This window comes from Macroventuria anomochaeta (assembly GCF_010093625.1).
Source record: "Macroventuria anomochaeta strain CBS 525.71 unplaced genomic scaffold BU25scaffold_26, whole genome shotgun sequence".
NCBI classification, from domain to species: domain Eukaryota; kingdom Fungi; phylum Ascomycota; class Dothideomycetes; order Pleosporales; family Didymellaceae; genus Macroventuria; species Macroventuria anomochaeta.
The window spans coordinates 295,611-309,307 of record NW_022985387.1 but is presented as its reverse complement, the minus strand read 5'-3'; the positions used below and the strand labels follow the sequence as shown (position 1 = coordinate 309,307).

Below are 13,697 nucleotides of genomic sequence, written 5' to 3'. Positions count from 1 at the left end.
GTATACTCACTCGAACCTGGACACAAACATTCCTTGCCTTTACAGCCAATGATTTGGCCCTACTCGCCATACAAACGAGACACTATACGAGGATGGACTCCGTCGAATTTATTCTCCAACTTCTATCCACCATCTTTGCTGTACTCGGGATCCTCGTCACCATTGGCGGTACAGACACAAGATGGTCCATAGCAGCTGTTCTGTATCGACGACTGTGCAGAGAAGGTAAGCTCAAGAACACTTGGCCCGTTGCATAGCCGACCAACTTGAGACAGACATCGACTGGGAAGCTGAGAGGAGGAGATGGCAAGACACCTACCGTATCGACATGGAGAGACAACCGCCTCAGTCCAACGTTCCTTTCGCACCACCACGCAGCTGGTGCAACGCATCAGATGCCACTATTGTCACCCATCGCCGCACCATCCTCGAACCCGAACACAACGAGGACATTGGCAACCCTCTCCAACGCTGTTCCACCTTGACGCAAACAAAGTCCAAGCAGCGGTCAGAACTTGTGGAAAAGACGATACCTATAACCAGTGTCACTCACCTTGAGAGACAGGCATCGGACCATCAGGACACCCCTACCAAGTCACAGCATGTTCGCTATGTCAGAAAAGTAACGCGACCACACCCCATCGTGCGTTCACATGGACGGGAAAGCAGAAGATGGTCGACAGCTACGAGCAAAGATTCTGTAAACATCAGTGAGGTCTGCAATGCCATGGTGTAGCGTCGTAGTAACCACTCTTCACCTACATGGACCTTCCTAGCTTGCAGGCAATGACATGACCCTGTGAGACGAAGGACTCAGGCTCGCCACGTGCAGAGTGGGAGGCTGCTGAGCGTTATAAGCCAAGGGACTGGGCCACTGAGCCAGTAGCTCTCTGACCCACGCTCTCTGTGCCAGGAGGTCGGCGTGGGGACAGGAGAATCAGGACCACGAACATTTGCAAAATGTAGATTTAGGGATTGCTACATGACGATACAAAGAGTGATCCCTTCGCATCCGTAGCAATAGCTGCCAGCTCTTCGCCAAGAGACTTCTGGTCAGACTCCATGATAATGTAACAAAGTCTAGCGAAGCCTCTCACAATTCAGGAGAGCTCACTCGGATCCCGATTGAAACGCCGTTTTCCTGTATCCAAGTACGCATGGTGATGCATCCGTTTTATCCGTAACGCCTGTCAAAAAGCAAGTAGTCCACCGTGGTGTAGAGCAGGGTATGCCGTAATCCGTTAAACGCCGTATTGTGATGATGACAAAGGAAAGATAATTCATGGCCTCTCTTGTAGCCTAACCATTGGCTTCGGCGCGGCGAGACACATGATAGGCGTAGCAGGAGGCGACGGAAGTGCTGCGATGTCGACAGCCTCGACGTCCTCTTCATGCTCGTGATCGCACTCGAGCCCAGAACCGCACTCGACATGCGTGCCAGCCCAGCCCTCTTGCCGAGCCATCCACATGACGAGGTTGAGGTCGAAGTTCTCAAAGAACACTTCGTCGAGGAAACGTGCCTTCTTACCGGCGTATGTGTGGTACTCCTCGCGGGTGGTCTCCATGTCGAGGCCGCAGATCCGTCTGAAACATGCAACGGTGCAGCCCGTGCGGTGCTTGCCCTTGTTGCAATGAATCATGATGGGGTGGTTGGTGCGGTCCATGATCAAGCGCAGAGCTCGTTGCATTTCGCAGGAGTCGATGCGCACTTCGCCTTTGTTCGCGCGAATGTGGACCCGGAAGTGCTGGATGCCAGCCTCGTCCATGAAACTTTGGTACTCAGGGGCAATGGGCTCAGGTACCAGGGTGAGGATGCTCTTGATCTTGAGGTCCTTGATGAACCCGTAGTTGGCCGGCTCAGGATAGCTGCAGCGGTAAATGCTTCCAGGAATAACGGCTCCGTAGTTCAGGGGTGGAATGCGCATGTTGAGGCGATCAGGTACAACGGATCGGACGGACGAAGGTGTAACAGTGCCGGTTTCAGTGGTTGAAGCAGCTGAGCTTTCGGCGTTGTCGTGCGGAAGATCTTCGTGGTGGACGACAGCTGCATGAATGTGCAGCTTCTCGCTCACAGCGAGGTTCAGAGCCTCGAGATACTCCTTGACCTTGTCCATCATCGTGAACTGGGCAGAGTAGGCCCGGCCAGTGGAGCCATTGTTGCTGTCTCTTGGAGAAGCCATTGTAAGATGCGTAGCGTTAAGAAGATCTTTCATGTCTGTGGCTAGTGTGCAGAGGGTTGGCACTCAGCGTTCTTTTCTGTGTGCTGTGGAAGTTTGCTTCAGAGTAGTTGCACGAGTCTGACGGCTACAGTAGCTTGTTTCTGAGACCTTGGGACCGTATCTGATGGTTCTGAGAGGGTTTGAGGTGGTGAAAAGGAGGTCGTGTGCGTGTTGAGTAGCGGACTCAGAATGGGAAATTGGTCGTGTGCGCAGAGGAATCGGGCAGAGGCCGACAGAAGGACTAAATGCAATGTTAGCAGATAACTCGAATGCTTGATGTTTTGCTTTTCTGGTTGAAGCAGTTGTACGCTGCCGACCACAGTGTGCGCCCATATTGCTGCCGCCCTTCAGAACATGTAGCTTACGTGAATGATGTCGGTGCACCAATGGAAAGCAACAATGAACAACAAAACGCGCGTAAAAAGATCATCGTGACCACTCACTCTGCGGTCAGCTCGAAATTAAAGCAGACATTGTATTTGCTTCTTGCGAGAGGGCGAAGAGGCGAGATTCATAGTGTTGGCACGGCAGTGGTGGGAGGTGGTGTGTTCGGCCTCAAACCCCAGGCGCGGTGTGTCCGTGTGTGGGCGCGTGAAGTGGTAGCGAGCAGTCGTCGAGCCGCGGGGAAAGGGGTCGTGTGGTATTTTATGAGAGTGGGTGCAGTGGTGTTGTGGGAGGTCGGTGGTCGGGGCGGGTTGTGGTTCCAGGGTTGTCTCTTTCACTAGCAGTTCCACGGTAATCCGACCGCTTATGCGTGAGGCCTGCGCTTGCCTGGAAGATGACTCGCCAAGCGGATAGGTGCCTTACTACCCGTCGGACTTAACGATTGTGAGCCTCTGCGAGTCCCCTTATGGCGACATGCAGCTTTGTACAATGAGGCTCTTGCTGCCCAGAAGACAATGCAGCACGTGCGCGGCATTGCACAGCATGAGTACATTTTCCATTCACAAAGCAAGAGGTCGCCAAGTGGCTCGCGTCGAGCTTCTCATATTGACCACCCCGCTGTGGCATGACAGGCGGAGGCAGCCGGTCTCAACATCGTCTCGGTACCGAGACTGAGCGCCCCGAAAATTCTTGCAGCGGTGCAGCGTTGAGCGTTCCGCCCCGTTTGACTCGCTCGAACCACTACTGACGCACATACACGACACGGATTTTTCGTACATGTGCATTCGCTGCAGCCTCGCACGTACAACTTCTCCGAAGTCAGGATCTGGACACGGGTACTTCCAGTGACAGCTTCAAGGAGCCGCTAGTGGAGGGTGTCAATAGTTTGCGCAGTGTTGTCTTGCTTACAAACCTTTCCGCCGATGGTATCGCAGTCTACCAACATTAGAAAACAGACGACAGTTGGATACTTCACACAGTGTCTTCAAACGTCAGTGATGGCCACTTTCACGTGAAACAGCACATGATCGTCCACTAACCTACATTGGTACTAACCTGACATACCCCAGAGTCCCGTGCTCTATCACGATAACTTGCAATCGAACCTCGGTCACTCCACGCGAAATCTTGTTCGCTATAAGCAATCCTCATGTCCTGCTCCCTTTCAAACTAGATCTGGCATTCACGCAATGGAAGCATCACGCTCGTCATCCACATCCCGGCCACGACGTTCCTATCCCAACCTCCACAACCTTTCCCTCGCACCCCTCAGCTCCAAATACCCACTCGACGCCTCCGCACCACCCACTCCAGACGAAGACCTAGGCGGCGCGCGCACACCACGCACATCCTACATCGCGCAGAAATCCGCACCAACAACACCCGGCATCCTCAGCCTAAGCCAGAGCAGAAGCACATCTCGCAATGGTCGCCGCCAGAAAACCTACGCCTACGACAGCTACTTCATCACCGAAAGAGAAGACGTGAGAGACGCAGGCGACATCCCCAAAGCGAAGAGCACGAATACCCTACACCCCGGGGTGTCTTTCGCTGAGCCGACAGGACAGTTGGAACACAAAAGACACCATACACGGAAACACACGGCGCCATTGCCTCTACGCATGCCACTCCACCGCCACCACACGAGCGAAGGTAACGACGAGTGGTTACACCGCGCAGGCCTCGTCATAGCGGGCGAGACAAGAGATGCGCGGGGACAGGGCTGGTTGGCGCGGAAAGAGAGTTCAACGTCGCTTGTTAGTTCTGTGGACCCGCCGGAGCCGCGTGAGAGAGATGCACGGCATATTGCGAGGCTATCAGGTGAACCGGGGGATTTTGGGGATTTCTCTACTTTTTCACCGCGGGTCAGTAGGGCGGGGAGTAGACTGCAGTCAAGAGTTGGCAGTCGTGTACCTAGTGCTCGACAGAGTCGAAGGGGTTCGCGTGTAGGCTCGCGCATTGATCTGGTCATGTCTGGGCTCCCTTCTACGCGGCAGAGTCTGGACATGGAGGTCGAGGAGTCGCCCATCGAGCCTGATTTCGTTGAAGCAGATGAGGCAGAAGGTCCAGATGACGAGGAAGAAGTCGCTCGCCTAGCACGAGAACGTGGATTCGGTCTCGGTGGGTGGATGGACGCGCTGATTGGGTGGACACTGTTCTCTGTGGACGAAGACGGCGAAGTGTCGTCTGACGAGGAAGAACAACAGTCAACAAGTCTGACAAAGGACGAAGCGAAGCTAATGCGAGAAGTCGAGGCGAAGAGGAGGAAGATGGAGCGCGAGAGTATCATTGCTGCGAGTGCGCTGAAGGTGCAAGACAAGACTGGTGAAGAGGGTGGGGAGGTCAAGATCAATGTGCCCAAACCGCCGGAGGGGCAGGAGGCGGATGGGTGGCAGGATGCTGCTTGGCTGCTAAGTGTGGCGAGCAAGGCGTTGTTCTAGATGGTGTCGCCGACTTCCCTTCTTCATTGCGTTCTAGCGAAGTTGAAATACCGACAATGCGAAGCTACTACGTAAGGCCAATTGTCTACAAGTATACTAGAGAATCAGCACAGCACGTTACTGTACACTGTATCGTAGACCATCTACACCCTCCTCTCCTGCCCACACCTTACCCCTCCAGACACCACACAATCACATCCCCAACCCTCCTCGAATCATCATGGAAATGACTGTTGAACCCCCTCCAGCACTCCTTGTACCTAGTCTCTCCCAACACATCCCTCAACTCACCCTCCAGCGCCTCGAAAAACACCAGGTTCTGCGGCCACTTCCTCCGATACCGCGCCTTAAACTTCGGATCCTGACCCGCCAAAAACTGTGCGGATCGACTGCCCAACGAAGAAATTGTGGCAGTGGACTCCATATTATCCCTCAACCACCGCTTCGGCCCCGGGTTGATGTAGAACTCATCCGCCTCGTCGAGGTAGGTCGCTCGCTCGGCGAGAGGGATGGTAAGCGGTGGTTCGCATGTCAGTGCCCACGCGTTGATGGAAGGGTACACGAGGTGAGAGCGCCAAGGCGTGGAGTGGCAGGGCATTAGGAAGCCGACCGTAGTATTCAGCATCGCTGGTGGGACGCCGGAGGTGTGGGAGAAGATGTTGTTCCGCGCTTCGTGCTTGTGCCGGATGTAGTGCAGCACGTCAATTACGCCGCGTTGGTGGATTTGCGAGAAGTAGCTGGCTACTAAGATGTTGATGAGGAGGAGCAGGCCGATGGTGGCGCGGCGTGTGAGGGGTGCGCGGGCGGGGAGGAAGTGGGAAAGTGGACGTGCGGAGAGGATGTGCAGGAAGGGCAGGATTGGGTAGAGGAAGCGGACTTCTTTATGGGAGATCAGGCTCAGTGCACAGGTCATGGTGAGCGATGTCCATGCCAGGCGTGACAGTATGCTGTAGCTGGTTGCGAAGGCATTGTTAGTGGGCGGATCTGACTTTCTTCGTAATGCTTGCCACAGGCCTACGAAGGCGAAGGGCAAGGCTGTGGTGAGCAGGAGAGGTAGACCTTCGGTGAAGTAGTAGTCCGGGCGGTTTCGGCCGTAGAAAACTGCTAGGGATTGGGCGATGTTGAAGTAGAGGAATTGCAGGGGAGGCAGGGTCCAAATGCCATAGTAGAGTCTGTCAGACAATACTGAACAGCCAAGAACAGTGGATCTGTGGTTGTCAGTCAGAGTATCGATAGGTGATCAGGTACGGCTTCGCGCTGGCCGTATTGGGATGCTCATGCATGAACGTCGACTTACCCGCATAGTATGGCTTCGCTGATCAAAATATACCGCAACCTCTTCGGGGCCCACCATATTGTCGGAATGGAGATAGGAAGCCAGATGAGGATGTTTGTGGGTCGAAGTATACAGGCAAAAGCTGCTAGCAGCAGTGACAGACGCAAACTATACGAGCGTGAGCATAAAGTCGGGGATGGATATGGGGTGACAGCCTACTGCAAGATCGAGTCGAGATCACGTTGGGCTGCAGGTGATATTTTGTCCTCTTTCCGAGCTTTGTTGGGTGCTGTTGTTGTTGTCCAATGCCAAGGCCAGTAGTAGACAGCGATGGATGTGAAAGTGGTTTCAAGACAATTGGACAGCGTCCGGATTGAGCAGAACCACTGCCATGGGCTGCATACCGATATTGCGAGCTAATGTATCACAGAATCAGATACCCGAAATTGAGGCATAAAATTGCGGGACGGTGACATACAGTAGTGAGGGCTGTACGACCGCCGCGACCGTAGACTTTCTCCGCAAGTTTCCATGTGTAGCAGTCGAGTAGCGCTGCAGACACAGCTTGGGCAATCTTCGGCGCTGACAGGAGTAGTTCGGCTTTGACAGATAGATTGAAGCCACAGAGGTCTGCTAAGTGTGCCGCGATTCGGTAGGCAGCTGCAAATAGCTCAGGATGCAGAGACGACCGCAACTGCGTCCTCCACTCCTGCTCAGCGTGAGACGGAGTGTTGCAAAACAATTCCTCTACAGAACCAGATAAATGGGACTGATCAAGGACGAAGGGAAGTTACCCAAGTGATCCAGGCATTGCTGGCCCCACCAAAGGCCAGCTGCCACGCAGGCTCGAGCGACTGGAAGAACTCGTCCGGCTGGAAAAAGGTGCGCAGCGTCAGTGCATTCACAATGCGGAAGGCCAGCAGCAGCGCGAAGACGCCTAGCGTCGAGTCACGATAGCTGGTAGATGGACTCTTTGGTGGACCATCAGTCCGGCTGGCAGTCGTGGCATTTGCGGAGTCGCTGGCGGACGGCATTGGGCGATCAGGTCAGAGGCCGCTGCAGTCGAGCACGAGCACGAGCAAGCAGTCGGGGCGTGGACAGGCAAGCGAGGGATGGATTTCAATGCAGAGGGTGACGAATCTCACGATGCTTTGCAGTGGCTGGCCAGGCTTGGCACGATGCACCAGCTCAATGCGTGCTGCACCAGAGCATTTGTGTCAGGAGTGCAGAAATTGATGACCTGTTCTATGCCTTTCTGGGTATTTCACGATAGACAAAGGCCGGCGTCTAGACTGCACGTTCATCTGCTGGCCTGCCACGACGCAGTGTGACTTCGGCGAGAGGTGGTCCGTGACTTCACGATAGGCAGTTGGCACGTAATAGTGTTCTGCGTGTGCGCCGAGGAGGTGAGAGGGGCACTGAGCGTGTTCTCAACAACGATGGCGCGGGTGGTGAGTGGGAAAAAGCAAAGTGCAGCCATCGAGCTACCGTGTGGAAAATCTGGGGAAGGGGCACGCAGTGAAGAGGGTCCAAGGGGTGCATGTTGGTCAGCGTGCAGGGTTTCTTTGAGGGACGCACCCTCGCAGATGGAGAATTTAGAGTTGCGGCGCCTTAGCTTGCTTTCTCGCTCTTATCGCGGCTGGCCCATAATTTCTGTGACGAGCACTTGCTGCAGCGCGACTGCATCTGCGGCGAAGCACCTATCCCTGGGCCGAGTGCAGAAGAGCTGCAGGGCTCCCAACAGCGCGGCAGCCGTGGGCAGTCAGGCACCTGCTGCTGGGCTTGCGTCTCCCACGAACACGATGAGGTGCATCCAGCAGTTTGCTCTTATCGCAGCTGGCAACTGAGCAGCGAACCACTCCTCACACCTTCGTGCGGGCGCCACCGAGTTGTGTTGAGCGCCGGGTAGGCCAGCCAATGCAGCGCTGGTCCTGCATGCACCAAGAAGGCAGCCATACCGAAGCGAGGATGGCGGCATTGCATGTGATTTTAGCCCGGGCCCACCTGCTGCTGGAGGTGAAGGGTGGTAAGAAAGCAGCCGGCCCAAAGAAGTACATGAGGCACGCCAGGCTGCTCAACAGTTGTGTGTTTTCTGCCGCTCTCCATATTTCTAGCTGTCTACGTACATTTCTGTCTGTCCGTGGTACTGAGTGCTGTGGCAGGCGACATCGTTGGCCATCTGTTGGCCGCCTTTGTTGCTGTTGTTGGCCGCCAGCTTGCAGCCCCACCACGCCCATATCGTTCACTCTAACTCGTTCATTGCAGCTGCAGCTCCACTTTTTCGGTCCCTCGTCATATCAGTGCCCTATGTGGACGGTTTAGGGCGATCGTGTCGCTCAACCATCCCATCCCAGCCGTGCAGCCAAGAGTCGTCGACCTCCCGCCGGTTCGCAGCAGAGCACCATACACGGTGCACTCGACACGCACACGCCGACACCACCGCCTGCCCGCGCCGCTACTGTCTTCGCTGTGCAGCAAATATCTGGTCCTGCCGCGAGCGCAGGATGACACACCCGCCGACACCGCGAGCACCGAATAATTTCTGAAGCGCCGCTCATTCCGGACCCTGACATGGTTGCACTGCGCGGCTGAACTGAGACGACTGCGCGCTCGCTCGCCATGGCTGGCCCGGATCTGACAGCGGGGGAGCAGTGCTACATGGACGACACCGCGCGCGCCCGCTCGACGCCGCTCAACGGTAACGGCGACGATGGCGAGTCGACGCCCAGCCAGCAGCGGCAGCGCCTGCAGCTCGACGAGGCCGACAGCACGCCGCGCTCTGAGGTCCCCTCGGACGCTGTCACTGCACAGCTGCGGCACGCCATCGACGACGAGCAGCCCAGCTACTTTTCACCGCAGCCCCGCCGCACCTACTCGTCGACCATCACACGCAGCACGCCCGCCTCGAGCGAACCGTCACCCTCCTCGAGTGCAAATGCATCGACAACGTCTGTCAACAATGTCGCAGGCACGCCGCTAGGCGACGCCTTTAGACCCTCGGTGCACCCTCTCGCCCACGTCAACCGCCCCACCTACGAGCGCGATCTCTCGAGCATATCAACCGCCAGCAACGTCACTGTCCGCCGCGCGAACCCCACCGGTCCCCTTCACCACTTCGCCTCCGAAGCTGCTGTCCCTCAGCAGCGTGATGGTCCGGTCTACCCCAACCAGTCCTACGCTGCCCTGCAGTTCCAGCAATACCCCACGCCGTATACCCCGCCCATCCAGCGCGCCCGGAGCTCACACCCTGCACACTTCTCCGCAAACTCCGTGTCTGCCATCCCTTCGTTTGGCGCCTCGAATGTCCACTACCGCGATATCATGGAGTCGGCTCCGCGCACCGCCGGCAACTCCCCCGTCAGCAGTCCTGGCCTCTTCGACCCCACCAAACGCATACCATCCGGCTCGAGAGAGCCCACTGACGGCCTCTACTCTAGCCCGTGGCTCCACCACACCCACAGACAGGCACCGAAGGAGAGCCACATCGCTGACGTAACCCACGACCCTGTGTCCGGCCGCAAGGTGGTCAATCAGTACGAGATCATCGATGAGCTTGGACGTGGTGTGCACGGCAAGGTCAAGCTAGGGAAGGATTTGTTGAGCGGCAAGTACGTGGCCATTAAGATTGTGGATCGTTACTCCAAGCGTCGACGTCTGGGCAAGAACACTAGTCACGAGGACAAGATCAAGCGCGAGATTGCCATCCTCAAGAAGGCTCGACATCCCAACATCGTCAGCTTACTCGAAGTCATAGACGACCCGGCTAAGAAAAAGGTCTATATAGTCCTCGAGCACGTTGAGCTCGGCGAGGTAAAGTGGAGGACGGAAGGCGCTCCCGAGGTCACCTTGGTCGAATGGCGCCGCTTCCAGCGAGAATCAGAAGGCATCTTCGACGACGACAGAGCAGCACGAGAGGATGAACGCATCATCAGGTTGGCACATCAGAAGCTCGCCCGACAACGGCGCCGTGAAGCAAGGGAAGCCCACCTTCGTCGTCAGACCGTTACAGGCAACGAGCCTTGGAGCTTTGAGTTTGGAGGTGACTCTGATGACGACCTCTACTCTGAAGCCGGCCGGAGCTCTCGAGCCTCCAACCGTGACGAGCGTCCCCACAGCCGTGTCCAGTTCCACGAACGTAAAGAGCTTTCCACTCATACCGATGACACGATGGAGACTGCGTTCCGCTCATCTATCCACGCTCCCGACTCCAACAAGGGTGAAGAAGTAACTGCCACCGGCCTTGAAGGGACAATGTACGGCCCATACGATTCAGAGTTCGTCCGCGGTCGCACGCCTAGTGTTGCCGGCAGCAGTTCCTCTCACCCAGAGGGCGAGCATGACGAGGTACCAGAGCATTTCCGCTATGTTCCACTCATGACGATACAAGGCGCCTGGGAGGCCTTCAAAGACACCGTACTGGGTCTTGAGTACCTCCACTATCAGAACGTTATTCATCGCGATATCAAGCCTGCCAACCTTCTCGTTACAAAGGAGCACCGCATCAAGATTTCTGATTTCGGGGTGTCCTACCTCGGGCGCCAGAAGACCGATGAGGGTTTCGGAGACCAATCTGAGAACGAGATACAAGAAGAGGACGAAGCCATCGAGCTAGCGAAGACAGTGGGCACACCGGCCTTCTACGCACCCGAACTCTGTCGCACTGATTTTAGTGCCGAGACTCCACACATCGACGGGGGCATCGACGTCTGGGCTCTAGGAATTACTCTGTATTGCCTGATCTACGGGCGGGTCCCCTTCCACGAAAACAACCCCTTTGCTTTGATGAAGGCCATCAGCGAAGACGAACCTTACATACCACGTTACCGACTAAAGCCTGTCTCCGAGCGCGCGAATTCCAGGCCGAACTCACACGGGCGCAACATGCAGCCGATCTCGAACGCCAAGAGGGCGCCGCATGACGTTGATTACGAGGAGATTGACGAGAACCTTCGTGATTTGCTGAAGCGTCTTCTTGTAAAGGACTCTCAGCACCGCATCACCATACATGAGATCAAGAGGCATCCATGGCTGCTCCAAGGTATCAACAACTATACCTCCTGGATGGAAGAGACAGATCCCAACCGTTCCTCGCAAGGTCGTAAGATCGAGATTACAAACGACGATCTAGAGAGAGCTGTTGTGCCCGTTGGCTTCGTTGAGCGGGTACGGTCAGCTGCAAAGAAAGCTACGGACTACGTCACCAAAAGCTTTACCAGAGGTGGTTCGAGCTCACGTCGTCGTGCGCAGAGCTCTGCACACGATATGCTACCCAGTATGAGCACCACCTCCTCGAGTAGTACCATTAGCCAGGACGCACGACGAGGTAGCGTGGCACCTAACGCCATTCTGGACATGTTGGGCAGATCTCGCGAGTCGGAGCATCCTCTCTCGCACAGCGTCACTGCGAGTCCTGAAGCAAAGGAACGAGCAAAGTACTTTGACAGTCCTGATTCTCGAAAGGCGTCGCCTATGCAGAACGTGGAGACTTACCGGCCAGCCATGCAGGATCGATCCTTCTGTTCTGCGTACACTATCCGTCAACCCGACCTGGAACCCCGGTCTACTTCACCAATGGTTCCCTCAGCGCTGCCTGGCACTCCAACTGCGTTAGATACGCCTACTGGATCGCACTTGGGGGGCTTGTTCGGAGGTCTACCACGCAGGGTTGTCAACAGCATGAAGAGTAAAGACAAACTTAGACCTCGAGAGCACATTCGGAAGAAGTCATTCGACAAGTCGATTGACAGACTCATGGTCGGCGAACAGGATCCCCACGGTGTCCCGAGCCTTGCCATAAGCACGACCAATGCGTCTGGTCATGTCGACCAGCCAGATCCGAAGGAGCTATCACCTGTTGCAAGGAGTCGATCGCCCAGCTACTCGGACGCACACTCTATCGATCATCCGGACTCGTCATCACGGCAGTCATCGGTATCATCATTGTCGTCCCGTCTTGCTGCTAGATGGGCTGCCGCGAATGAGCTCGAGCTTGGCCCCACTCTGGACATACCTCCTGGCTCTTGGAAGTCACAAACTTCATCTCGATCTGCCCATACTGCAAACTCTCACTGGCTCTCGAGTGCTCACGAAACATCGGATGAGAGGTTCAGCCGTGCAAAGGATGAGTTCATCCGCCGCAGAGTACGAGAGGAAAACATGGGTCGCGAACGATCGGTGTCCACGACACAACGACCTGGCTCGGCACTCGATCAGACTGCTTGCCCTCCCAGCCCGGATGATGAAACATTCAATCAGCACCAGAAGGTCGAGGAGTATCTGGGCACGCAACACGCAGAGTCTTCCGAGAATAGCCCTGTCGGTGGACAAGAGCGAGGCTTGGCCTTCTGTTCTTCTGAAGAGCAGTTTACGCCCATGTCACAATCGACCTCGAACCCCTCAATTCCATCTGTAGCATCCGCCAGCTCTTCAGTACCAGACGACTGTGCACCACTGGACCAATTCGCCAGCATGCTACCCACAACGTCTGCTGACTCGATCGCACACAACCAGTTCGATGCTCCTGTCGACGACCCTGCCGGCTATGATGGCGATCATGCTATTGAGAGCGACGAAGAAGACAGCAGCGACGACGATGGTGGCCTCTTTATGGGCAAGAAGAGAACAGCGCCTAAGCCTCGACGAAGCAACTCGATCTCAAATGCGGAGCTTGCTCGCTCGAACATTTCCAAGGAGGTCATGAGTAGTCGTCAACGCTCAGCACGCAGCGGCAGTAACGGCACTGTCAAGAAGATCCCTCCGCCTGGTGCGGCGGAGACCTCGGCCGCCACTTCTGCCGACCAGACCCCTGAAGTATGAGCACACCATCACCTCGCACACAATATTACCTTGTTTTCTGTACGATACAGCATACATCGGGCGTCTTTCAACAGCGCACACAACATTTTGGGATACCCATCGTTCAATGTACAAACACAGCAACAACACATCATCACATATCAATCCCCATGGACTGGCGCGCGGCGTTTCCAACAAAACTTCGATCATGGCGGCGTTCTCTCAACTATCTCATTTGGCCACGGCCATTACAATTCTGTAACTATCGAGACCATTTTCTACTTTTACATTTTGCATGGCATGGGGCGCGTTCGGAAGGGTCAGGTATACGTTTAGTCGACGAGGAGAGGAAGTACGAATGACGAAGGGACGAAGGGATGAGATGCCTTGTTCGCGAACCTTATTCGCAGTTTGCGGTTTCTCGATGCAAAGTGTTTGCATCGTATACTAGGGTTTGCGCTGGGCTTTGGCCTGTTTGAATCAGGACTTGCATTAGATCACTCTTCTCTGTGTATCAACATAGTGACCCTCGTGTGAGGCGTGCACGGATATGGGATGGCAGACTGATAGTAATTAAGGGCG

At 55.6% G+C, this 13,697-nt stretch overlaps 6 protein-coding genes across 6 annotated transcripts; 4 read left to right on the top strand and 2 right to left on the bottom strand.

Annotated features, from left to right (window-relative positions):
* Positions 1 to 92: 92 nt before the first annotated feature.
* BU25DRAFT_460463 (uncharacterized protein) lies at positions 93 to 736 on the top strand (the record flags this gene model as incomplete). Its single annotated transcript, XM_033710356.1, has 2 exons — positions 93 to 225; positions 276 to 736. The coding sequence occupies 2 exons, from the start codon at positions 93 to 95 to the stop codon at positions 734 to 736; spliced, it is 594 nt and encodes a 197-aa protein (XP_033559539.1).
* Positions 737 to 1,299: 563 nt separating this feature from the next.
* On the bottom strand, positions 1,300 to 2,180 carry BU25DRAFT_432971 (uncharacterized protein; the record flags this gene model as incomplete). The annotated part of the gene is made up of 2 exons (XM_033708752.1): positions 1,300 to 1,360; positions 1,426 to 2,180. The coding sequence occupies 2 exons, from the start codon at positions 2,178 to 2,180 to the stop codon at positions 1,300 to 1,302; spliced, it is 816 nt and encodes a 271-aa protein (XP_033559538.1).
* Positions 2,181 to 2,351: 171 nt separating this feature from the next.
* On the top strand, positions 2,352 to 3,054 carry BU25DRAFT_119594 (uncharacterized protein). The gene has a single exon (XM_033700424.1). It carries the CDS (start codon positions 2,489 to 2,491, stop codon positions 2,942 to 2,944), a length of 456 nt encoding a protein of 151 aa, XP_033559537.1. The 5' UTR covers positions 2,352 to 2,488; the 3' UTR covers positions 2,945 to 3,054.
* Positions 3,055 to 3,643: 589 nt separating this feature from the next.
* BU25DRAFT_119542 (uncharacterized protein) lies at positions 3,644 to 5,128 on the top strand. The gene has a single exon (XM_033700423.1). The coding sequence runs from the start codon at positions 3,794 to 3,796 to the stop codon at positions 5,042 to 5,044; it is 1,251 nt and encodes a 416-aa protein (XP_033559536.1). The 5' UTR covers positions 3,644 to 3,793; the 3' UTR covers positions 5,045 to 5,128.
* An 85-nt stretch (positions 5,129 to 5,213) lies between these two features.
* BU25DRAFT_460460 (glycosyltransferase family 22 protein) lies at positions 5,214 to 7,354 on the bottom strand (the record flags this gene model as incomplete). Its single annotated transcript, XM_033710355.1, has 5 exons — positions 5,214 to 6,252; positions 6,342 to 6,488; positions 6,540 to 6,736; positions 6,799 to 7,029; positions 7,115 to 7,354. The coding sequence occupies 5 exons, from the start codon at positions 7,352 to 7,354 to the stop codon at positions 5,214 to 5,216; spliced, it is 1,854 nt and encodes a 617-aa protein (XP_033559535.1).
* A 1,624-nt stretch (positions 7,355 to 8,978) lies between these two features.
* Positions 8,979 to 13,136, top strand: BU25DRAFT_346158 (kinase-like protein; the record flags this gene model as incomplete). Its single annotated transcript, XM_033703078.1, has 1 exon — positions 8,979 to 13,136. One exon carries the CDS (start codon positions 8,979 to 8,981, stop codon positions 13,134 to 13,136), a length of 4,158 nt encoding a protein of 1,385 aa, XP_033559534.1.
* Positions 13,137 to 13,697: the final 561 nt, after the last annotated feature.

Excerpts from the sequence above, each read along its gene's own strand:
- BU25DRAFT_119542 (XM_033700423.1), top strand. The coding sequence starts at position 3,794 with ATGGAAGCATCACGCTCGTCATCCACATCCCGGCCACGACGTTCCTAT.
- BU25DRAFT_119594 (XM_033700424.1), top strand. The coding sequence starts at position 2,489 with ATGCTTGATGTTTTGCTTTTCTGGTTGAAGCAGTTGTACGCTGCCGAC.